The sequence below is a fragment of the Acanthochromis polyacanthus genome, chromosome 15 (assembly GCF_021347895.1).
Source record: "Acanthochromis polyacanthus isolate Apoly-LR-REF ecotype Palm Island chromosome 15, KAUST_Apoly_ChrSc, whole genome shotgun sequence".
Classification (NCBI taxonomy): Eukaryota; Metazoa; Chordata; class Actinopteri; family Pomacentridae; genus Acanthochromis; species Acanthochromis polyacanthus.
Genome location: NC_067127.1, coordinates 422,569 through 447,964, shown reverse-complemented (window position 1 = coordinate 447,964; position 25,396 = coordinate 422,569). Strand labels below are relative to the sequence as shown.

General features: G+C 42.7%; 1 protein-coding gene across 1 annotated transcript in view; it reads right to left on the bottom strand.

Moving 5' to 3' along the window:
- ehbp1 (EH domain binding protein 1) overlaps positions 1-8,292 on the bottom strand; it is a 222,109-nt gene extending 213,817 nt beyond the window's left edge. The window contains 2 exon segments of the mRNA XM_051960483.1: positions 7,024-7,424; positions 7,909-8,292. Of these exon segments, the coding sequence (XP_051816443.1) occupies positions 7,024-7,310 (287 nt within the window). The 5' untranslated portion in view covers positions 7,311-7,424; positions 7,909-8,292.
- Between the last annotated feature and the right edge of the window lie 17,104 nt (positions 8,293-25,396).

Here is a 25,396-nt window from a genome sequence, read left to right as displayed (position 1 = left end):
AGATATAGATATACAGACACAGATATAGATATACAGATATAGATATACAGATATAGATATACAGACACAGATATAGATATATAGATATATATATTTAGAATGATGAGAAAGGGCACAAATCTAAAGCTGAATATAGGTTCTCAGGTTCCATATCTGACCGCTCAGATGGTGATCAAACTAATCAGAACATCTATTTTTAAGTGCAGCGTACCTGCTGGGCTATTGCATTTTACAGCTTCATTATACAACTAATTCATCAACTTCACTACATTTAAGAACATCTCTTCCCGTCCTCTCCATGTCTTCATGTCCTCAGCCTCTCATTAGATAATGATAGCCCTGCTAATAGTAATTATAATCTACCAGGTCACATCAGCTGATCAGGGATCCGATAAGGTCTCTAAGATATTCCTACAGTGAGAAAGTTAGACGGTGATGTTATCACGGGATTAACAGAATTACAGATTAGCAGCTTTTAGAGAAACGTGTTCAGGAAACACCTAAAACAAAGCATGAACCATATTATTATATACGACCAGCACAAACACTGCATGTGGATAAGAAAACACTTCATTTTAACTCAGTCTAAGAAAATAAATAGAGGTCAGCTCATCAGGCAAACGATGAGATTAAAATGTGCTGAGGAGGTTAATTTCCAACCTTGGAATGAATGAACTTAATTAGAAGCTTTAGATGAAAGTAAACAAAAAATGCTGTTAATTTTGATGATCGTATGTTAAGTTCACAAAGGCAGCAGTGAACGGAGCCTCATTTCATCAACAAACACTGAACTCATTAATGTTTTAATGGACGGGCCGGACTGAGTGTCTGAAACGGTTGTGAGCGGACTGTTAACTCCCTGAGCTGTAGATCAGCTGACCAAGGAAATGAGGACACAGATAAAGACAAGAAATTACACTAAAAACATCCATTATGAGAGACAGCTCCATAATTGATGGCTACCACGTCCTCTGGGTTCAGGAGAACTCGCCTGGACACCGGGCAGGACTGGAGCCTTTCTTTGACTCCATCAATAACACCAGACTGAACAAGTCATCAACACAATAACATGGAACAAACATATCCAAGAAACAGATGGAAAATAAGATTTAAAAAAAATGTTTCTGCTCTTTCTGACTGACTATTCAGCTGCTGAAATTTGACTATAACACAGAAACACAGCAAACAGGAGCTACAAACTGATGGGGAGATAGTTAGTTAGGGTTAGGGTTCCCAAACTTCCATCATCTTCTAAAAGGTGACATTAAGAGATGCTCCAACTTTCTGACTCTAATGATGACTCTATATTTAAGATGTTTACCTCTGAACATTAAAAAAGACTCGAGCATCAGAACATTTATTCTGCCTGAATGAAAATGCTCCCAGAACCTCAAAATCACCGGACGGGAGGCGAGGAGCGACTGATCACCTGAGGAGAGGAGCGGCTGATCACCTGAGGAGAAGAGCGGCTGATCACCTGAGGAGAAGAGCGGCTGATCACCTGAGGAGAAGAGCGGCTGATCACCTGAGGAGAAGAGCGGCTGATCACCAGAGGAGAGGAGCGGCTGATCACCAGAGGAGAAGAGCGGCTGATCACCAGAGGAGAAGAGCGGCTGATCACCAGAGGAGAAGAGCGGCTGATCACCAGAGGAGAGGAGCGGCTGATCACCAGAGGAGAAGAGCGGCTGATCACCAGAGGAGAAGAGCGGCTGATCACCAGAGGAGAGGAGCGGCTGATCACCAAAAGGAGAAGAGCGGCTGATCACCAGAGGAGAGGAGCGGCTGATCACCAGAGGAGAAGAGCGGCTGATCACCAGAGGAGAAGAGCGGCTGATCACCAGAGGAGAAGAGCGGCTGATCACCAGAGGAGAGGAGCGGCTGATCACCAAAAGGAGAAGAGCGGCTGATCACCAGAGGAGAGGAGCGGCTGATCACCAGAGGAGAAGAGCGGCTGATCACCAGAGGAGAAGAGCGGCTGATCACCAGAGGAGAAGAGCGGCTGATCACCAGAGGAGAAGAGCGGCTGATCACCAGAGGAGAAGAGCGGCTGATCACCAGAGGAGAAGAGCGGCTGATCACCAGAGGAGAAGAGCGGCTGATCACCAGAGGAGAAGAGCGGCTGATCACCAGAGGAGAGGAGCGGCTGATCACCAGAGGAGAAGAGCGGCTGATCACCAGAGGAGAAGAGCGGCTGATCACCAAAAGGAGAAGAGCGGCTGATCACCAGAGGAGAGGAGCGGCTGATCACCAGAGGAGAGGAGCGGCTGATCACCAGAGGAGAAGAGCGGCTGATCACCAGAGGAGAAGAGCGGCTGATCACCAGAGGAGAAGAGCGGCTGATCACCAAAAGGAGAAGAGCGGCTGATCACCAGAGGAGAGGAGCGGCTGATCACCAGAGGAGAGGAGCGGCTGATCACCAGAGGAGAAGAGCGGCTGATCACCAGAGGAGAAGAGCGGCTGATCACCAGAGGAGAAGAGCGGCTGATCACCAAAAGGAGAAGAGCGGCTGATCACCAGAGGAGAGGAGCGGCTGATCACCAGAGGAGAAGAGCGGCTGATCACCAAAAGGAGAAGAGCGGCTGATCACCAGAGGAGAGGAGCGGCTGATCGGCTGATCACCAGAGGAGAAGAGCGGCTGATCACCAAAAGGAGAAGAGCGGCTGATCACCAGAGGAGAGGAGCGGCTGATCGGCTGATCACCAGAGGAGAGGAATCACATGAAGAACCTTCAGGTTCTTACCTCTGAAGTTTTCTAAGTGTTCCAGACTTTACAGATTACTCTGATGAGCCTTTGAATCCCAGCCAGGAGTGAAAAATGCTTTACATTTCACGCACTGTACATTCAAAGCACCCTTACAGAAAGTATGTGCACACGCACATGCACCAACACAAAGTAAGCATTCAGCCTCTCTTCCTGTTATTGATTCCAGAAATTAAAGGGCTGTGGGTTTCATGAAGAAATAAGAATGACTTGTGAAGAATTGTGATCATTAAACTCCAGGGACTGATTCCAACGTGCACGATGGAAACTTTCCACTGCAACAATAACATACCGAGCTGATGAAACCCAAGGAAGGAGCTTTCTCACATCCAAACATTCAGAGAAGACAGGCTGAGAGCCTGAGGCGACGCTCAGCTCCTCTGGAAGCACAGACCAACTCTCCTCACATCAGTGGACTGATTTCAGACACCAGGTATTTAAAATGGGAGCACCAAACACTGACCACTTTCTGACTGAATGTAAAACATAAGAGTTTTAATCTACAGACAAACGTTCTTCATAAACTCAACATTTAGACCTCTTAATGGGCTGCAAACAGCAAAGCCCTGAACACACAGCCTCTAACAGCAACGATACACATTTCTGATATTTAATAGCATGACAGAGCCCAGCTCAGGCCGCTAAACAAACGTTCTCCTGCCTGTGAGCTGAGCCCAACCACCCTTTGCTCTGGGAAGAGATGTACATTTTTCTCATTCCATTCTCCAACACGTTAACATCTGTCCCAGGTCGGGGCTGAGTTAGTCACGCCTACGGCAGGCCACTGGAGAATACATGTCTGCAGGCTACATCTCTGCTTTACAAGCCTCGGCGTTTCCCTCCTGACACGACAAATAGCTGCAGGCAGGAGCACAGCGACGTCCAGATATCTCTATCTTCACCTCTGAAAACACACCCAGAGCTCCAGCTCCTCTCTGGACTTTATTTATTCATCATTTTGCATTTCTGGGTTGTGTCTGATTCCTACTACACCTAAACAGATACACTAACCGCCTAAAACACAACATGTTTGGAGTTACTGCAGATTATGTCAGTGTGTGGATGTCTGCTGCCAGGAAGAGCAGAAGAGGAGGAGGAAACAGGATGATACTGGGTTATTGTGTTACTTTGAAGTCTGGGTCTTTGCATTAGAGTCAATAAAATAAATACAGTCAGATAATTTGGACTGACAAGAACTGGACATTTAGCAGAGAGCATTTACAACGTTTGACAAGCAGGAAAGAGAGAAAACTGGACTAGAAACCTGATAACAGCTTTTTACAGCTGTAACAGCTCATATTTTCAATATCTTAGTAGAAGTTACTATAAAAATGACCATCTGTGTTCACTATGGACCTCATACAGAGTATAAAGTGCATGTATCCCCATATTTACTGAATATAATACTTATACCGTTAATACTGAGTATAAAGTGCAGATATGCTCAGTCTCATGTCCTATACACCATTTATCCTGTACATAATTATATTTTTAAATGAACTGGTTAATAATAATAAAATACTGCATATATTTCCCATAATTAATACTATCATCTTGTCTCCACTGTTCTCACAGCTCATGCTATCTATGCTATTTATTCTGTTTATGCTGCTTTTACATCTATTTATGTCTACTTATAAATGTATATTATCCATTTGATATTTTATCCACATCTGTATCATTATATACTAATGTTCTCATATCAGTCTGGTCAGAACATGCTGCTCCATACAGTGAATAATCTAATTTATTGCTAGATGTTTATCTGCATTTTACTGTCTTGGGTCCTCTCTGCGTTGACAGGAACCACAGAGCAGCAAGAGTTTTAACAGAATACTCGCTCCAAAATGTGCTCCTAGCTGGATGGGTCGTGTAAGGTCAGAGGTCACGATCAGATACAGGAACCCTGAAGTGTTCAGAGGTTTGACAAGAATCGATCGAGAGAGGGAGCTTTACCCCACATCTGGACGAATAAGGAGCTTTAACCCCACATCTGGACGAATAAGGAGCTTTAACCCCACATCTGGACGAATAAGGAGCTTTAACCCCACATCTGGACGAATAAGGAGATTTAACCCCACATCTGGACGAATAAGGAGATTAACTCCACATCTGGACGAATAAGGAGATTTAACTCCACATCTGGACGAATAAGGAGCTTTACCCCACATCTGGACGAATAAGGAGATTTAACTCCACATCTGGACGAATAAGGACCTTTACCCCACATCTGGACGAATAAGGAGCTTTACCCCACATCTGGACGAATAAGGAAATTTAACTCCACATCTGGACGAATAAGGAAATTTAACCCCACATCTGGACGAATAAGGAGCTTTAACCCCACATCTGGACGAATAAGGACCTTTACCCCACATCTGGACGAATAAGGAGCTTTAACCCCACATCTGGACGAATAAGGAGCTTTAACCCCACATCTGGACGAATAAGGAGATTTAACCCCACATCTGGACGAATAAGGAGCTTTACCCCACATCTGGACGAATAAGGAGATTTAACCCCACATCTGGACGAATAAGGAGCTTTAACCCCACATCTGGACGAATAAGGAGATTTAACCCCACATCTGGACGAATAAGGAGCTTTAACCCCACATCTGGACGAATAAGGAGATTTAACCCCACATCTGGACGAATAAGGAGCTTTAACCCCACATCTGGACGAATAAGGAGATTTAACCCCACATCTGGACGAATAAGGAGCTTTAACCCCACATCTGGACGAATAAGGAGATTTAACCCCACATCTGGACGAATAAGGAGCTTTAACCCCACATCTGGACGAATAAGGAGCTTTAACCCCACATCTGGACGAATAAGGAGCTTTACCCCACATCTGGACGAATAAGGAGCTTTAACCCCACATCTGGACGAATAAGGAGCTTTAACCCCACATCTGGACGAATAAGGAGCTTTAACCCCACATCTGGACGAATAAGGAGATTTAACTCCACATCTGGACGAATAAGGAGCTTTACCCCACATCTGGACGAATAAGGAGATTTAACTCCACATCTGGACGAATAAGGACCTTTACCCCACATCTGGACGAATAAGGAGATTTAACCCCACATCTGGACGAATAAGGAGCTTTAACCCCACATCTGGACGAATAAGGAGCTTTAACCCCACATCTGGACGAATAAGGAGCTTTAACCCCACATCTGGACGAATAAGGAGCTTTACCCCACATCTGGACGAATAAGGAGCTTTACCCCCACATCTGGACGAATAAGGAGCTTTAACCCCACATCTGGACGAATAAGGAGCTTTACCCCACATCTGGACGAATAAGGAGATTTACCCCACATCTGGACGAATAAGGAGCTTTACCCCACATCTGGACGAATAAGGAGCTTTAACCCCACATCTGGACGAATAAGGAGATTTAACTCCACATCTGGACGAATAAGGAGCTTTACCCCACATCTGGACGAATAAGGAGATTTAACCCCACATCTGGACGAATAAGGAGCTTTACCCCACATCTGGACGAATAAGGAGCTTTAACCCCACATCTGGACGAATAAGGAGATTTAACTCCACATCTGGACGAATAAGGAGATTTAACTCCACATCTGGACGAATAAGGAGCTTTAACCCCACATCTGGACGAATAAGGAGATTTAACTCCACATCTGGACGAATAAGGAGCTTTAACCCCACATCTGGACGAATAAGGAGATTTAACTCCACATCTGGACGAATAAGGAGATTTAACCCCACATCTGGACGAATAAGGAGATTTAACTCCACATCTGGACGAATAAGGAGATTTAACCCCACATCTGGACGAATAAGGAGATTTAACCCCACATCTGGACGAATAAGGAGATTTAACTCCACATCTGGATGAATAAGGAGCTTTAACTCCACAACTGGATGAAGAGAAAAGAGCTCTAACCCCACATCTGGATGGAGGAAAATGAACTCTCACCCCACATCTGAATAAATCAAAGGAAATTTAACCCCACATCTGGATAAAGAGAAAGGAGTTTAAATCCCACATCTGGATGTAGGGAACCTCTCCGCCCGTCCGGCTCTTTACCGGCTCTCAAACCAAACAAACTGAACGCTGCAGCAGAAGAAGAAAACAGCGTATTATTTCACCAGGCTGGCCCCTCCCAGCATGCAGGCTGAGTTATGGCCACCAGGAAGGAGCTCAGCATTCCAGCAGACAGAGGCTCGGTTCTCTAACAGCTTCAATGACAACTCTGTGGTCGTCTGGTAGGAAAAACTCACCATTTCTTGGTGCACTCCACCATCAGCTCCTGGTAGGATGCCACGAACTGGAATTTGGAGGCATGCTTCCCCACACGCTGCAGTCTCTTCCACACCGAGGCCATGTTCCTCTGGAGGTCTATCCCGTCCTGGACCTCCTTCTCTGGGTTCCCTCTCACAGATTCACAATAAACCTTATATGAATGTGAGCATATCCAACCCACATGGACGCATAGTGAATGTTTAACAGGAACCAGAACAATTAAAAAAGAAAAAAACACATTCAGATGTTTAAAATAAATCCACATGTAAGGAGAAGAAATATCTGCAGCAGAAGTCCAGGTCTGAAGAAAAGCACCCCATAATTTCAGAAAGGCATCATCCACTGGGTGTAAATGTTAGGTTTCCATCTGGTGATATTCCTGAAAAAAAAGGAGAATAAAGACACAGGGAGGATTCAGACTGGGAATAACTCCACTAAATACAAATGCTCAGGTATTCTAATGAACAACCAGTTTATTTCCATCCAAACCTTTTAAATGTGCTGTTAATGTTATTTTATAAATGTTAATTTGCTGTTAATGTTAATTTATAAACGTTAATGTGCTGAGCAGTCCGGCTGGTAGGGAGCCGGGGGCTGTTTACTGCCGAGCCGAGCTAACTGATCATGTTTGATGATAAAATATGAATTTAATCTCTGAAACTCTCACACTAAAGCATTGACACCGGACTAAAAACCCTCCCGTTAGCCCTACAGCCGTTAAAAGCCTTCCCCACCAGCAGAGCCGCTGATAATAACCATGAAGTGAACAGAATATTTGGAGGAATGTGTCTGAATCCAGGGAATAGTCTGAGCCGCTCAGCCGCTAACCGCTACAAGCTAACTGGGTTACCTGTGAGACTCACCTTAAGGTAACTCCTGACACCTGTCCTGTAAAGAGGTTTTATCTGGGAGAACCAGCGGACTGTCTGAGACTAACTAGCCGCCCGGGAACCTACGTAGCCCCGCTTCCAGCTAATTACCGTTAAAGCTCCAGCCGCACAGCTAGCTAGCCGATGCTAGTCGACGGCTAGCGGAGACCGTTGGTCTTCAGACATTTGCTCCACAGGTAAGCGGCTTCTCCCGAGGCTCAGGAACGGCATTTATTCGCTCCTGTCCCGCAGCTGAGGTGAACAGAAGCGTTCCGACCACCTAGCGGTGATTCCCTCAGCAAACTAGTCCGATAGTTACTGATAGTTTCACCCGATCTGCTCCTCGGAGTCCGTAAAGTTAGCTGACGTGGAAAAGGATTCCCGCTCCTACCGCTAAAATAAAAACAGTACAAGCAGCCTTTTCAGGAAAAAATGAAACAAACTATTGTAGCCAAAGAGCTGAAAATAATTTATATGTTGCAAAAACACAAATATAAAGCACATAAACGTGTAATTCATTGTTTTATAACGAAGCCAGTTTGATTTTATTATGAAGGCTAATAACCAAGCTTCCGGTCTTGCTTCGTGTTTTTCCGGTTAACTTGACGCAGCTTCGATCTCCATCATTCCTGCGCCCTCTGGATGAGTGAAGGCTGAAGAAACGCCTCCAGGCTGCAGCCATTGGTGGGATTCCTGCCATTTACGGATGTTTACTGATTCATGAGGCTGTTTCTGGGTTGTTGTTAGCACACTGGTCAAATCCAGCATCAGTCAAACACATTTAGTTCTTCATTCTGATGAATGGATGTAGGATTTCTGTGAACATTAGAGGGACACATCACTGCTCTGGGACATTTTCCTGCATTTTGAACTAATTTGTGCCACAACTGTATTCATTTATGGCGGAAAACACACAATTCACACACCAGGCAACAATTAATATAGAATGTAATATAATGCAGTAAATTTATTCAGTTTCACCGCTGCTGAATTAACACAATTAACACACAGTGTGATCTATAACAGGTTAGAATTATACATTACCAGTGACATGGAGACAGGATGGATCAGGATGTAACTAACAGATCGATGAAGCCAGTCACGTTATGATCCTGTGTCTGGAAAGATAACATACTGTGAGATGTATGCATAAGTTATTTATTAGTTCCATAGTGGGGGAATGTACATTATTACTGCAGCAGAGATTGTAGACATTTAAGGAAAGTAGTACAAAAGTAAAAAATAAACCAAAATATGCAAATACTAGAGATCTAGATATAGCTGCTGCTTGTGTCAGTGATATTGCTCAGGGCTTCTACTAACATTATAGCAGTTTTTCAAACTATATAAAAGGTGTTTCCTTGTTTTTTGTTTTTATTTGTGGAGACAGATGTATGTGCTGTAGATGCTGAAAGGTGTTTATCCTCTGTATCCCACAGATGCAGCATAAATAAGTGTTTACTTCATTGTCTTTGCACACTAACAGCTGTTTATCAGTTGCCTCCTGCATGATTTGACAGAAAGCTTAAGATTTTCTTTAAATTTGCTCAGCCACAACACCTCAGTTAGTCCAGGACATCCCATAGTATCGCTGCTCGTGCCCTCAGGTTCCTGCTAATGAAGATCCATCTCCTGATCCTGTCACATTAATAAGGATGCTAAGCTCCATGCCGGGGTCTTTTTCACATGTGGAGAGGAAATCAAACCCCGTCAGAAATCAATACTCTGCCCTCTGAACACACTGGCAGACTGATGTTCACCACGGAGCTGGAGAGGCAGTGGAAGGAGGGTAATATGAAGCAGATTAAATTAATCTCTAAGAAGATATGCGCATAATAACAGGAAATTGATATCTGATCCTTTTATATGTCGCTCACGGTTATGAGCTGCATACGAGATGGAGGATTTAGTCCCTTTTTGTGTTTTTCCTCTCTGGACTGTAAACAGATGATTGCAGACACAATAAATAAAAGCTGATTCAGAATTAGATGTGTTTCTGTTGAACAGTTTAGCTCCAAAGCTTCAGTCAGAAGGTTTAGGGTCAGATCAGCTAATAGAGAACAGTCAGAGGGTTTAGGGTCAGATCATCTAACAGAGAACAGTCAGAGGGTTTAGGGTCAGATCATCTAACAGAGAACAGTCAGAGGGTTTAGGGTCAGATCAGCTAACGGAGAACAGTCAGAGGGTTTAGGGTCACATCAGCTAACAGAGAACAGTCAGAGGGTTTAGGGTCAGGTCTGACCGCGGGGTCCTGCTGATCCTGTCATCTGTTTACATTCTGACAGATTACAGCGAGCCTTCCGCCCTCCATGAGTCCAGGAATGCTTTGATGTGACAAATGACCCGGTGCTAAATGACGCTTTGTGTGTCAGCCCACATGCCAGGAAGGCCTCGTTTCATAAATACCAGTGGGGGGCGACGGTCTGGACCAGCTTCACAGGAGGACAAGACCTGAACTTCCTTTTTTTACATTCCTCCAAACAAAGTTCATCTGCATCAACTTGTTGTCAAGTGATGATTTTTCACTTTTCATTTTATGCGTTTTTAATGGAAAAAACTCATTCTCACAGCTAAAAATCATCCTTTAATCATTGTAACAACTTTACTGCTGCAGCAGAGAATCGGTTTCATTCGTCTCAGCCTAAAAAACACAAGAGAGAAATGTGCCATCACCCCCAATGGAGATTTGCCCCATTTTGCCAAAAATATATTCTTTTTCCTAATCCAGCTGGAGGAAATTATGAATCCAGACTGAAGCTGTGTCCAGAGAAGTTAATGATTAGTGGATTCATGGGAGTTAAAACAGGTCAACTCTGCTGCTCTTTAACTCGTCTGGGGAAATTCTGACCCTAGATCTGTTATTTTGCATGTCTTGTTCCATAAATAATGAGAGTCCATATGAAGCCTGCTGCAGATGGAATCTATCAGCTTCTTCTTCTTCTGGTTCTTGTATTATTCGTGGTAGCGGTGCTTTTGCTCTCAGCCGGCCGTGCAGAGTTAAGTTCTCACCTAACTTCTACTCTCTGTGTTTCCCTTTTGAGCAGAGCCAGCAAAAACACATCCTCCAGGATGGAAGCCAACTCTTCAAGTGCAGAGTCTGTGGCGTTTTGTGTTGGAGCGCTTGAAAGAGCTGTTAACAAAGGAGAGTCCTTTAGATAGAAGCCAAGTGAGTCCAAACCACTTCAGCAGAGCTCCGATAGCCAAAGTATCACTGCTGCTGACAGAATTAGTGGGACGAAGAGTGACAAAGTGAGCTGGAGCCTCTTACTTTTGCAAAACCGTCACTCTGATCTGCTTCTGTGTTCTAAAGGCTGACATTAAATACCAGAAATGTACTTTTATTTTATTATTGCAGAATCATGAGGTCAGGATTCTGATAAACAGTTTAGAAACTTAATATTTTAAAGACTTCCTCATATTTATTGTATTTATAAACATAACAATTAAAATAATTTTAAATAAGGAAGAAATACTGATTAGAAAACTTAATTTATTGAGAACACAACTTAAAACATCTGTTTCTGCTGCCAATCATTCAGTAAATGGTGTCTGGTTGATGCAAAGTGTTAATACTGTAAATGGAGTCTTAATATTTAATCATATTCTGGATTTAATTAAAGGTTGAACTAATTAATGACTGCAGCTGATGGCTGAATCCTCTGTGAGTTTAAAACAAAAAAATAGTTATACTATTTGGATTTTAAGCTGGAAATAAACCACCTGTATCTATCTTCCATCATTCAACAAACAAACCCAAATAAAAGTGATTCTGACATTACTGAAGCAGCTCCAACCCTCAGGATGATTTCTGTGGAAATGAAACGCTGCAGCTCCTGATAAACATCTAGTCTGTGGAACCACACCATCTGATCTGGATCTGCTGCTCTACAGGAGGCCCCTATGTCCTCTGGTGGTCCTCTGGTGGTCCTCTGGTGGTCCTCTGGCCCTCCTCTGGCGGTTCTCTCTAACGCTTCAGTAAACTGAACATTTAGGGCTTGTTGAGCTGACATGCTAAAAGTTTGAGGTTTTACATGGTAATTAATGAAGAAAGGAACTGTCCGGTCAGTAGATGGAAATAATCGTCAGTTTCAGCTTTGATTATAGCTGAGTCCTGCTGTCTCCTAAAATAATGAACAATATTGGCAGAAATAGGAGAACCTGCTACTAAGGACAGGTGAGGAGGTCAGAGGTAAACTTTCTAAATGTATGAAGTTCCTCAGAATGTCAGATTGTTTTCTACCCAAATCTGTGAGAATCTGCAGCCCAAAATGAGCATCACTGGGTAGTAGCAGGAATTACAGAATACAAAGATGTTGATCTAATGATTATAAGTTAAAGTTTATCTACAAAATGTCTGTGAAGGTTCTCATTCATCCAGGTCATCTTAAGGTGGTTAGCGTTCAGTTCAGGCTTTATCTACAAAAGCAGAAAACTTTTAGGAACAACTGTCTGCACCTGAACAATCTAGTATTTTACTGTATGATCAAAACAATTAGTCAACATGTAGAAATTATTTTAAATTCACAGTTTTACAGATTTATAATTGTTGATGTCTTCTCTGTAATTTTTATCCTTTGCGGAATCATCTGTATGTTTAACACCGTGATCCTGGTGTCCACAGCTGTTTATGTCCACTTCTGCAAGAACAACATAATTAAAAACACTAAAACAAGATACATTTCTGGATCCATTTCCTCTGTTTTAGTGTCTGTAGGAGATCAGTGGTCAGATGGAAAAAGGTGTCTCAGAGATCTAAAATCTCAACGTGTTTAGGTGTCAGCATTAAATGACTGTTTGAAGGATCCTTTTTATTCTGCAGCTCATAAACACAGAAATCCATCAGAACTGAAACAGATATATCAGTTTCTCAGACAACAGCAGAGAAGAATGTGTTTCTGCTACGAGGCATGCGAGTTAGAGACAGGTGCAATCATAAAAATATGCCGATACAACTGCCATTTACAGAGAGCAGCAAGCTTACACCTGCAGTCTGGAAGCTGCCAAAAAGCTTTCTGGGAAAAGAGGAGATTTCTGAGAGGAGTCAGGTGGAGGCGAACATGTCAACTATTTCAGAACTCTTTGTCAATAAGTAACTGCTGGGAAGAAGAGAAGATCTGGAGGAAACCATCTGATAACGTCCATCAGTTGTTGGGTTTATTACAGTTAACAGAGAAATTAAACTCACTGACAGTGTCTCTGTGGAAAAGTCACAGCAGCACTCTGAAAGGAGAATTAAATTAATCTGGTTTCATCTGCTGAGGAATGAAGTTCCAGAGAAGAAAATTACCCGTTTACTCTCTCATCTGAGAGTTATCAGATGAGTGTGATATTAAAGCAGTGAGAGGCTGGAGTCTGCCTGCTCAAAGATCTGGTCTGGAGAATCATTTTCCTCTGGAGGAACACGGTGCTGATTACAGACGAGCTGCTGATACTCAACACTTCACATTTACACTTTCTACTGGCAGTCAGAGCTTCACAAATGTCACACAAAGTGTGATATTTTCAGAAACATAAACACATACAGCTCTTGGTCGTGTTCCTCGAGCCTTTACAGATCTTTTTTTTTCAGAAGGATTGCACTATATTTCTTGGAGAAGCTGCTGTAATCTTCAGCTCATTCTCCAAACATCACACTAAAATATACTGTACTCTCCTTTAGGCTGTGAGGAAAACTGACCAAATACCAGCTTGAACCAGCATCAGTCGGAATGAGCTCAGAGGATAAACAGTCCAATAGAAGGGTCAATCTGCAGTTCCTGTTCCCAAGTGATGCTCCACTTCCATCTACACGACCTGAACAAAGAATAAATTAGTCCCTGGATGCCGTCTGGGGCCTTCTGAGACCTTCTGGGGGTTTCTGGGGGTTTTGCTGGGTGCAGTCAGGCACTCCCAGCTCCGAATGACTTCCAGTTCCACCTACATATTTAGTCTACATATTTCCCAGTTTGGGTTCTGGAGGCAGACACCCTCTCTATTTTTAAGACCAGGCTTAAAACGTTCCTTTTTGACAAATCTTATAGTTGGGGCTGACTGGGTGACCCACAGGGGTTCAGCTTGTGTCTTCATTGCACAGCTGACTCCTTCTTGGACGTCCCTTCGTTCTGCCCCTAGTCATGCTGCTATAGGCCTATAGGCTGCTGGGGGACTTCTCTTGACGCACTGAGCCCTTCTCTATCTACCTTTACATTTAATATGTATACCGTTATTGCAGTACATTCACTCTGTTTCCCCCTGTGCTATTTCTCCGAGTGTCCCTGGTCCCAGAGCTGGATGCTTCAGATCTGTGGTTGATGTTCCACCAGCTGGTCCAGTCTCCATCATGTCCACTGTGGGATGCTGCTGCTGACCTTCCTCCAGCCCTCTGCTTCCAACTCCCCTTTTCCACCAGTCAACTGTGCATCGCCTTCACTATACTTGTTATGCTAACTTACATACTGTTTGAATTTTACTGCTAGCTATATATGGAGTATGTTTAATGTCAGAGCCGTACATCATCAGAGTAAACTATGAGTCAGTTTTCAATGTTAGCTTATACTTTGTCTGTGTCACATATCCTGTCATACATGTATCCAAATGTGTGTTGTGTTTTCCTTGCTTTCCCACCCCTCCCTCTTCTCCCATCCCTCCCCCTTGCCCTCCTCTGTCCCTCTCAACCCCCCCGGCCAGCAGGCAGATGGGTCCCCCCTATATAGAGCCGGTTCTGCTCGAGGTTTCTTCCCTGTTAAAGGGTGTTTTCCTGCCACTGTCTCCTTTGGGCTGCTCTGGGGGTCAGGCATTTGGGTTCTGTAAAGCGTCTTGAGACAATTTGACTGTAATTGACGCTATATAAATAAAATTGAATTGAACTGAATTGAACTTTTTTCACCAGCTCCATTTATTTCCACTTTCAGTACAGAGTCTGATCCCAGACCCAGCATCTTTAAAACCCTAACCCTGCAGGACGTCGTTTTAACTCTGAAGTCATTCAAAGTGCTTCAAATTAAGCAGAAAAAGCATCAGGACTTTTTAAAATGAACATAAAGCACAATCCACTGTCCACAATTTAAATTTCGAGGGTTTTCTAGGAGGGCAGCGTCATCTGTGAATGCAAGTTCTGGGAGGACTTCTCCAGGGTATCTTCTACTTTGACGATGCTTTCGGGTCAGACCATCGGAGGGCAGATTGCATTCCTCAGAGCATAGTCTAAGCAGATGATGAAGAGGAAAGGAGCTAGAGGGTCTCCTTGAAGGGCTATGGAGTCTATAGAGAAGAGATCTGTGTAGTCCTCAGGAGTCTGGACTACCGCAGAAGTGTTCACATACAGAACTTTAATTGGTTCAACAATAGGAGGAGGGATTCCATATGCCAGGAGAATCTGGAACATTTTGTTTCTGTCAGCTGAGTCGAAAACCTTCTTGAAATCAATGAAAACCAGTATTGCTTCCTTCTTGTGGTTTAGTACCTCCTCAGCAATTCTTCTAAGAGCTAGGATGCGAGCAGTAGTTGAGCGAGATTGTCTAAATCCATTTTGACCAGGGCAGAGGAGATTGTCAATGACTGGTCTAATTCTGTTGAGGATCATCTGATTATAGATCTTTACAGCAACCTGGATGAGGCTGATACCCCTGTAGCTTAAAACATCCTGAGTATTAGGTAAAAACCCATGAATGTGAAATATAAATTCGTTCAAATGAAAGTTCTGAGGCTGGGAAGCTGCATCAGATCAGATCCAGAGTTCATCTGGAGTCACTGAAGGAAATTTAAACCAGATGTTAGCAGACTGCAGTGGATCAAGTTCACATCTGGATTCACACTGAGGAGACATGAGTGGATGGGTTAGAGTTAGTATGAGATATTGATCCATAATGATAGTAAAATCGCTTTCTATTATTGATCATATTGATTTATAAAAGCTGTCAGTTCTCTTAATTATTGATCATATTGATTTACAAAAGCTTAAAGCTTAAATTCCACAGAGTTTTAAAGACTCACCACAGATTTGGGTCCAAAAAAGCCACAAAAATGATGAAACTTCCTGTCATGAAGGAGCTCCTTATCTGGATTCACTGGTTCTGTCCAGGATTCTGCTAGTTTCAGTTTAAACTCTTCACGCTGTTTTCTTCTCCTTCCTGCCTTCTTCTCTCTGAATCACTCAAACAACTCGGTTAGTTTAAGCAAACAGGAGCCTCTCGTTAACTCCATCAGTCTAATCTCATTCATTACTTCTATAAACACTGACTTTAGAGACTAATGAAGTTGACTAACAGGCAGCTGATAGAAAACGAGGACAAACATCCTCAGAGGTAGAAGAAACCGAAGGAGACTCTGAAGAAGCTTCATTTATTATCAAGCTGAGATGAAACTCATCACTAAAATGAAAATTCAATTCATGGAAGCTCATTTCTAAGGAGAGGAAAGTTTACTGAGTTTGGCGCAAACTGCAAAATAAAAATGTCCAAAGTCTGGGATCATTTGAAGCTGGAAAAATAAAACTCTGATTGGTTGATGATAACAAAACTGAAGAGAAAATCTAAGGTTTAAAATTCTAACAAAACCTCCCAACAAGCTGGAAAATAGGAAAAAAATACAATAAATTAATGGTGCTGTAATAGATAATGGTTATTATTATTATTAATAATATTATTATTAATAATCATCATCATCATCATCATAAGAATAATAGATTTGTCACAAATAAAAGCTTCTTCTGTTGTATTTTTGTACATCTGAATTACAATACACTGTAAAAAATAAACAAAAACTAATAACAAAAGTGAAAATCTGTCAGCAAGGTTGCCAGAAATATTGTGATGTTCAAAAATTGTGAAAATAGTTGTAAATATCTGTAAAATAATCATATTTTTAGCAGATTAACATACAGTAAAGTCATGTAATTTTTCAGTTACACCGTATAAAAGAAAAAAAAGGACAGTTCTCTTAGCTTGACAGTTTATTTCTCTATTATTTTTATGAATATTTTTAAAATAATAAAACATAAAATAAATATAAAAAATAATAAAAAATAATAACATTGCAGAAAAAACTGTCCTTAGCTGATAAAATGAACAAAAATACAGTTTTCCAATGTGGACATTATTTGTTTGTAGCTTTGATCTTTATTTCTTTATTTATTCATTTATTTGACAGTTAAAATGTAAATTAATATTCAGTGATTTTAGTAAATATTTTCTGTAATTTGACAAAACAGAGAAGTTTGAGGCCATTTTTCCTTATTTAATGTATAAATCTGTAATTCACAGTAATATTTATGCATTTTCAAATAAGAAAACAACTGCAGCTAAAATTAATGATAATTATGGGACAACCTTATATGAAAACAGTTTATTGTCAGTCTAGTTACAGATTTAAACAGTAAAGCTTGTATTCTAGTAATTAATTATGGAGTGATTAACTGTTTAAATGATGGTAATACTGGATACATACATGTATCCAAATGTGTGTTGTGTTTTCCTTGCTTTCCCACTCCTCCCACCAGCTGGTCCAGTCTCCATCATGTCCACTGTGGGATGCTGCTGCTGACCTTCCTCCAGTCCTCTGCTTCCAACTCCCCTTTTCCACCAGTCAACTCTGCATCGCCTTCACTATACTGTTATGCTAACTTACATACTGTTTGAATTTTACTGCTAGCTATATATGGAGTATGTTTAATGTCAGAGCCGTACATCATCAGAGTAAACTATGAGTCAGTTTTCAATGTTAGCTTATACTTTGTCTGTGTCACATATCCTGTCATACATGTATCCAAATGTGTGTTGTGTTTTCATTGCTTTCCCACCCCTCCCTCTTCTCCCATCCCTCCCCCTTGCCCTCCTCTGTCCTTCTCAACCCCCCGGCCAGCAGGCAGATGGGTCCCCCTATATAGAGCCGGGTTCTGCTCGAGGTTTCTTCCCTGTTAAAAGGGTGTTTTTCCTGCCACTGTCGCCTTTGGGCTGCTCTGGGGGTCAGGCATATGGGTTCTGTAAAGCGTCTTGAGACGATTTGACTGTAATTGATGCTATATAAATAAAATTGAATTGAATTGTATTGAATTAAAAATAACGTAATTTTAGAGGAACATTTATAAGAAATGTGTAAAAACAAGATCTGCTTATTAAAGGAGATAACGCATAAGTTTAATGTGGCGCTGAAGATGCAGTTTGAATTACTGATAGAGATTAAGCTTCATGTTGAGAAAATGCTTCATCAACTAAAAGACAGAAAAGAATTAAAATAAATACTAAAATAAAGAGGAAGCAGAGAGACTAGAGGCCAGAAGAGAACAGAGTAAAACCAGGCAGATGAGGAATTTTCAGATCAATCAAACTTTATTTCTAGATATTTATATATATTCAGATAAAACTGAGTGTGTTTCCTAATGAGGAGTTTCTAATCATCGACTTAATGACAGATTCAGGAAATTAAAGAAGCGGCGATGAGAAAATGTTCAAATGGTGGTGGCAGTATCATGATGTGAAGCATGGTGGTGGCAGTATCGTAGTATGAAGCACGGTGGTGGCAGTGTCATGATGTGAAGCACGGTGGAGGCAGCATCATGATGTGAAGCACGGTGGTGGCAGCATCATGGTATGAAGCACGGTGGTGGCAGTGTCATGATGTGAAGCATGGTGGTGGCAGTATCGTAGTATGAAGCACGGTGGTGGCAGTGTCATGATGTGAAGCACGGTGGAGGCAGCATCATGATGTGAAGCACGGTGGTGGCAGCATCATGGTATGAAGCACGGTGGTAGCAGCATCATGATGAAGCATGGTGGAGGCAGCATCATGATGTGAAGCATGGTGGTGGCAGCATCATGGTGTGAAGCACGGTGGAGGCAGCATCATGATATGAAGCATGGTGGTGGCAGTATCATGGTATGAAGCACGGTGGAGGCAGCATCATGATATGAAGCATGGTGGTGGCAGTATCATAGTATGAAGCACGGTGGAGGCAGCATCATGATATGAAGCACGGTGGTGGCAGTATCATGATGTGAAGCACGGTGGAGGCAGCATCATGATGTGAAGCACGGTGGTGGCAGCATCATGGTATGAAGCACGGTGGTGGCAGCATCATGATGAAGCATGGTGGAGGCAGCATCATGATGTGAAGCATGGTGGTGGCAGCATCATGGTGTGAAGCACGGTGGAGGCAGCATCATGATATGAAGCATGGTGGTGGCAGTATCATGGTATGAAGCACGGTGGAGGCAGCATCATGATATGAAGCATGGTGGTGGCAGTATCATAGTATGAAGCACGGTGGAGGCAGCATCATGATATGAAGCACGGTGGTGGCAGTATCATGATGTGAAGCACGGTGGAGGCAGCATCATGATATGAAGCATGGTGGTGGCAGTATCATAGTATGAAGCACGGTGGAGGCAGCATCATGATATGAAGCATGGTGGTGGCAGTATCATGGTGTGAAGCACGGTGGAGGCAGCATCATGGTATGAAGCACGGTGGTGGCAGCATCATGATGAAGCATGGTGGTGGCAGCATCATGATGTGAAACACGGTGGTGGCAGCATCATGGTATGAAGCACGGTGGTGGCAGCATCATGATGAAGCATGGTGGAAGCAGCATCATGATGTGAAGCATGGTGGTGGCAGCATCATGGTGTGAAGCACGGTGGAGGCAGCATCATGATGTGAAGCATGGTGGTGGCAGCATCATGGTGTGAAGCACGGTGGAGGCAGCATCATGATGTGAAGCATGGTGGTGGCAGCATCATGATGTGAAGCACGGTGGTGGCAGCATCATGATGTGAAGCACGGTGGAGGCAGCATCATGATGTGAAGCACGGTGGTGGCAGCATCATGGTATGAAGCACGGTGGTGGCAGCATCATGATGAAGCATGGTGGAGGCAGCATTATGATGTGAAGCATGGTGGTGGCAGCATCATGGTGTGAAGCACGGTGGAGGCAGCATCATGATATGAAGCACGGTGGTGGCAGTATCATTGTATGAAGCACGGTGGTGGCAGCATCATGATATGAAGCACAGTGGTGGCAGCATTATAGTATGAAGCACGGTGGTGGCAGCATCATGATATGAAGCACAGTGGTGGCAGCATCATGGTATGAAGCACGGTGGTGCAGGAATCATGATGTGAAGCACGGTGGTGGCAGAATCATGATGTGAAGCACGGTGGTGGCAGCATCATGATATGAAGCACAGTGGTGGCAGCATCATGGTATGAAGCACGGTGGTGCAGGAATCATGATGTGAAGCACGGTGGTGGCAGAATCATGATGTGAAGCACGGTGGTGGCAGAATCATGGTATGAAGCACGGTGGTGGCAGCATCATGGTATGAAGGACGGTGGTGGCAGCATCATGGTATGAAGCATGGTGGTGGTGGCATCATGACGTGAAGCATGGTGGTGGCAGCATTATAGTATGAAGCACGGTGGTGGCAGCATCATGGTATGAAGCACGGTGGTGGCAGCATCATGGTATGAAGCATGGTGGTGGTGGCATCATGACGTGAAGCATGGTGGTGGCAGCATTATAGTATGAAGCACGGTGGTGGCAGCATCATGGTATGAAGCACGGTGGTGCAGGAATCATGATGTGAAGCACGGTGGTGGCAGAATCATGATGTGAAGCACGGTGGTGGCAGCATCATGACGTGAAGCACGGTGGAGGCAGCATCATGATATGAAGCACGGTGGTGGCAGCATCATGATGTGAAGCATGGTGGAGGCAGCATCATGACGTGAAGCATGGTGGTGGCAGCATCATGGTATGAAGCACGGTGGTGGCAGAATCATGATGTGAAGCACGGTGGTGGCAGCATCATGGTATGAAGCACGGTGGTGGCAGCGTCATGACGTGAAGCACGGTGGAGGCAGCATCATGATATGAAGCACGGTGGTGGCAGTATCATGGTATGAAGCACGGTGGTGGCAGCATCATGATGTGAAGCATGGTGGAGGCAGCATCATGACGTGAAGCATGGTGGTGGCAGCATCATGGTATGAAGCACGGTGGTGGCAGAATCATGATGTGAAGCACGGTGGAGGCAGCATCATGATATGAAGCACGGTGGTGGCAGTATCATGGTATGAAGCACGGTGGTGGCAGCATCATGATGTGAAGCATGGTGGAGGCAGCATCATGACGTGAAGCATGGTGGTGGCAGCATCATGGTATGAAGCACGGTGGTGGCAGAATCATGATGTGAAGCACGGTGGTGGCAGCATCATGGTATGAAGCACGGTGGTGGCAGCGTCATGGTATGAAGCACGGTGGTGGCAGCATCATGATGTGAAGCATGGTGGTGGCAGTATCATGATATGAAGCACGGTGGTGGCAGCATCATGGTATGAAGCACGGTGGTTGCAGGGTTCAGGTTCTTCTGCAGCTTTAAGTTCAGTTTCTTGGTGCATTTTCAGTCCATGTTGTTAGGGTTATAAGTTGTTAGGAGTTTTTAGGGGTTTTCAGGGGTTGTTAGGAGTTGTTAGGGGTTGTTAGGGGTTGTTAGGTGTTGTTAGGTGTTGTTGGGGGTTTTTGGGGGTTTTTGGGGGTTGTTAGGTTTAGGGTTTGTTTACAGGACGGTTTGCAGATTTGGAGCTAATCTCTGGTAGAAACCTGCTGTTAAACGTGTATTTGACCACAGATGTAATCCGTTTATTGCAGGAATCTCAGAGTTTCTTCCTGTTACAGCAGCTATGGAGACGTTAAAACGAATAGACGTTTTCCAATTTAGCTGGAACAAGTCTGGATCTTTGGTGACTCACTCCCTCCATGTCACACCATCCTGACCGTTTCCTCCACATTCCTCGTTCCAGTTTGGAAAAAGAAGAAGAAAAGTTTCCTTTTGGCTGTAGGACTCCAGAAATGAGACTAGAAGTGAACCAGCCTGGATCGGGATGTGAGCTGCATTGTCTGCTAAAATGATGCCACGAAGTGTCGCAGTCAGCCGTGAAAATTCTTTCTTCATGCTGACCTTTAGGATGTTTGTGTTGATGCTGCTGTTGTTTGTTCATTGGAGGAACTGAAACCTCCAGAGATCAAATCAGACAGAAATCACAGCTGCCATCAGTTCTTCCCAGAAACTTCAGCTCCAGTTTATCATCCAGCTTCCTGGCAGCTCTGATGATGTCATGATGTGGTCAACTTTCCTCCACAATAAATCATCACCTTCAGTAACCAGATTAGACCTGAACACTGATCCAGAGACAACAAATGAAACTGGTGGCCAGTTTTAGCTTCCACCTCACAGAAAGAAGCATTATTTTAAATCGTAGACTCAAATTAGGTCAATCATGAAATAAAATATTTCTCTGTTTAGTTAAATTACAGATATGTGATATAAATCACAATTTAAAAAAAATCAATTTCCATGTTGAATGTAAAAAAACGACCAAAACTATATCACATCATTTCACAGATATTCAATATTTCTTAGATTATTCCACCGTTTATTTTTACATGTTTTTTCTACTATTTTTGCTGCCAGATTTTCCCAGGATTTTTTTATTTTTTTTAAAAAATTTCATAAATAAGCTAATAAATTAAAAATCAGCAATCTTTTTCTCCACTTTAAACAATCAGACCTCATTTTAAACAGATGGAAGAAATGACGACAGAAACTAAGAACTCTTTGACAAAGTCTACTTCAACATTTAATTCTTTACTCTGAGTGGAAATGATTCTGGAGGAGAAAGTGGAAACTCAGCGGTCAGAGTGACTCAGATTTAATAACAGCTGCTGCTTGTTTCGGATGTTCAGGTTCATTCTGCTGCTCCCACAAGTTCCTCAAGATGTTTACAATCAAGAGCCAATAACTGCAGCTGTGTTCTCTAAATGACACCTGCAGATAAAACTCCTCCTATCTGAGATGTATGAACAGGGTCAATTTCCCACCAGGAACAAATTGTTTCTAAGAAGGAAAGAAATAAAAACCAACAAACATCCTTTTATGAAGTGAAGCACGGTGGTGGCAGCATCATGATGTGAAGCATGGTGGTGGCAGCATCATGATGAAGCATGGTGGTGGCAGCATCATGATGTGAAGCATGGTGGTGGCAGCATCATGATGTGAAGCATGGTGGTGGCAGCATCATGATGTGAAGCATGGTGGAGGCAGCATCATGATGTGAAGCATGGTGGTGGCAGCATCATGATGTGAAGCATGGTGGTGGCAGCATCATGATGTGAAGCATGGTGGTGGCAGCATCATGATGTGAAGCATGGTGGTGGCAGCATCATGATGAAGCATGGTGGTGGCAGCATCATGATGTGAAGCATGGTGGTGGCAGCATCATGATGAAGCACAGTGGTGGCAGCATCACTTCCAAAACCGAAGTCATTGTTGTTGGAACCCCTCATCAGGTCCAAACGTCTTCCATAATCACCATCACAATTTCTGGACAAGACATTCCCATCTTATCAGCAGTTACCAACCTGGGTGTGAGACTGGACCCTAACATTCAACAACCACATCAAACATCTGTGCAAGTCTTCATCTCAGAAACATTGCTAAACTACGTCCCACCCTCACTTTTTCTGTCACAGAGAAACTCATCCACGCCTTTGTTTCCTCCCGGCTGGACTATTGCAACACACTTCTCATTGGGATCCCAAGCAACGGTCTGTAGAAGCTGCAGTATACTCAAAACAGCGCTGCTAGGGTCCTGATGAGAGTGCAGAAGCGACATCACATCACACCCATCCTCCGTTCACTCCACTGGCTCCCCATATCCTCCAGAATCCAGAACAAAATTGCCCTCCTCACCTATCAGTGCATCCATGGCAACGCTCCGGTTTACCTAAAAGAACTCATATGTCATCAATCATCAATAAAAAATCTCTGTACCAATAACAGCCATCTTCTCCGCCTACCCAGAACCAAACTCAGGACCATGGAGACAGAGCCTTCACCTCAGCTGCCCCTCACATCTAGAACTCCCTCCCTGAGCACCTTAGAGCTCCACAGACAGTGGATGTTTTTAAAAAAGGCCTAAAGACCTTTGTTTTAAACAAAGCTTTTAACTGAATGTGCCCCTAAATGTTTCTATTTTTTTCTATTGTTATTTTATTTGATTGCTCTGTTTTTATTGCAAGATTGTCATCTTAAATGCAGCACTTTGAGATTTTTGCCTAAATGAAAATGCATTACAAATAAAATTGATTATTATTATTATTATTCATGATGTGCACGATTCATCAGGCACGGTGGTGGCAGCATCATGATGTGGATGTGAAGCATAACTAGCGTCATGGTTGTGGCACCGTTTGTTTCTAGATCTTATTTTTTTTTATTGTAAATGAGATTTCCAAACTTCAAAGTTTAAAAACAGTTGAAAAGACGTGAAAAAATTAAATAAATAAATGAATTTACTTCTAGTATTTCAATAAAATTAAACTTTTAATATAATTTTTGTCAGATTTAACCCCTAATATGTAAATTATTCAGGTAAAATCACATAATTTATTACATTAAAGGTTCTTACTACCAATATTTGCACTTTCTAGGTCAGTTTGTAGCAATAATCTGCTTTATAGTGGAAAAGCTCTTTGGATTTTAAGGATGTTTAAAATCTGGTGACCCGAATCTCTAGAAATCTCTGAGGTGTCGTTTTACTTCTAAGAGGAAGTTGTGGCAGCAGCAGGAACTGATTTTTTAAAATTAGTCTCTGTTGAAGGATGAAGCAGGATGTGGAGAAAGGAAGCAGTTCTTCAGGGCATAAAAATAAAAATATCTCAATGGAACGCCAGAAAATCAGCTGTGGAATAACTGGTCTTCGTTTGCTGAGACACAGACGTTTTCCGACTCCTCCAGGCAGTAAAATCTGCTCCGATGTAAATGGATTCTGTTATTTATTGTTCAGTAATTCCACACACTAAAACAAGAAGCTGACTTTTAACATACAGGAGCTTAATGAGGCTCTGAAGCTGCAGAAACTGAGTTATTTTGTTGTTTTTGGACTCTGAGCGTCTCCTGGAGAAGAACGAGATCTGAGAGAAAACAGAACCGAGGCTCTAAGTTGAAATCTTTTCCTTTAAAGGCCATTTAGACTTTTATCAGCGACCATCTGCAGAAAACAAATCAGATAATTCTGGTTAGAAAACCATAGTCGACCCACTTTCAGTACATTTGCTTTTTGCACATTAAAATTACTGTTTGAACAACAATATCTTAGGAAATATTACAGATAAAAACCTGAAAATGTCTCTCTTACTTCTCATCACATCATTGATTTAGAACCTGTAATATTGAACAAGGATATCAAATATCCTGTGATTATGAGCTGAAATCTGAAAAAAATAACATCATGAAAAGTTTAATCTCTGAGCTCAAATTAACAAAAAAATGTAATAATACAGAAATAATAAATACTTGAGAGTGAAATGTGCTTTTACACTTTTTAAATTCATGCATTTGCTAGAAAAGATGCTTCTACATTTAAAGATGCATGAAGATAAAAGTCACAAATAATATTTTGAATATGCAGAGTTTATAACAACAAAAATAATTAGTGTCAGGCCCCT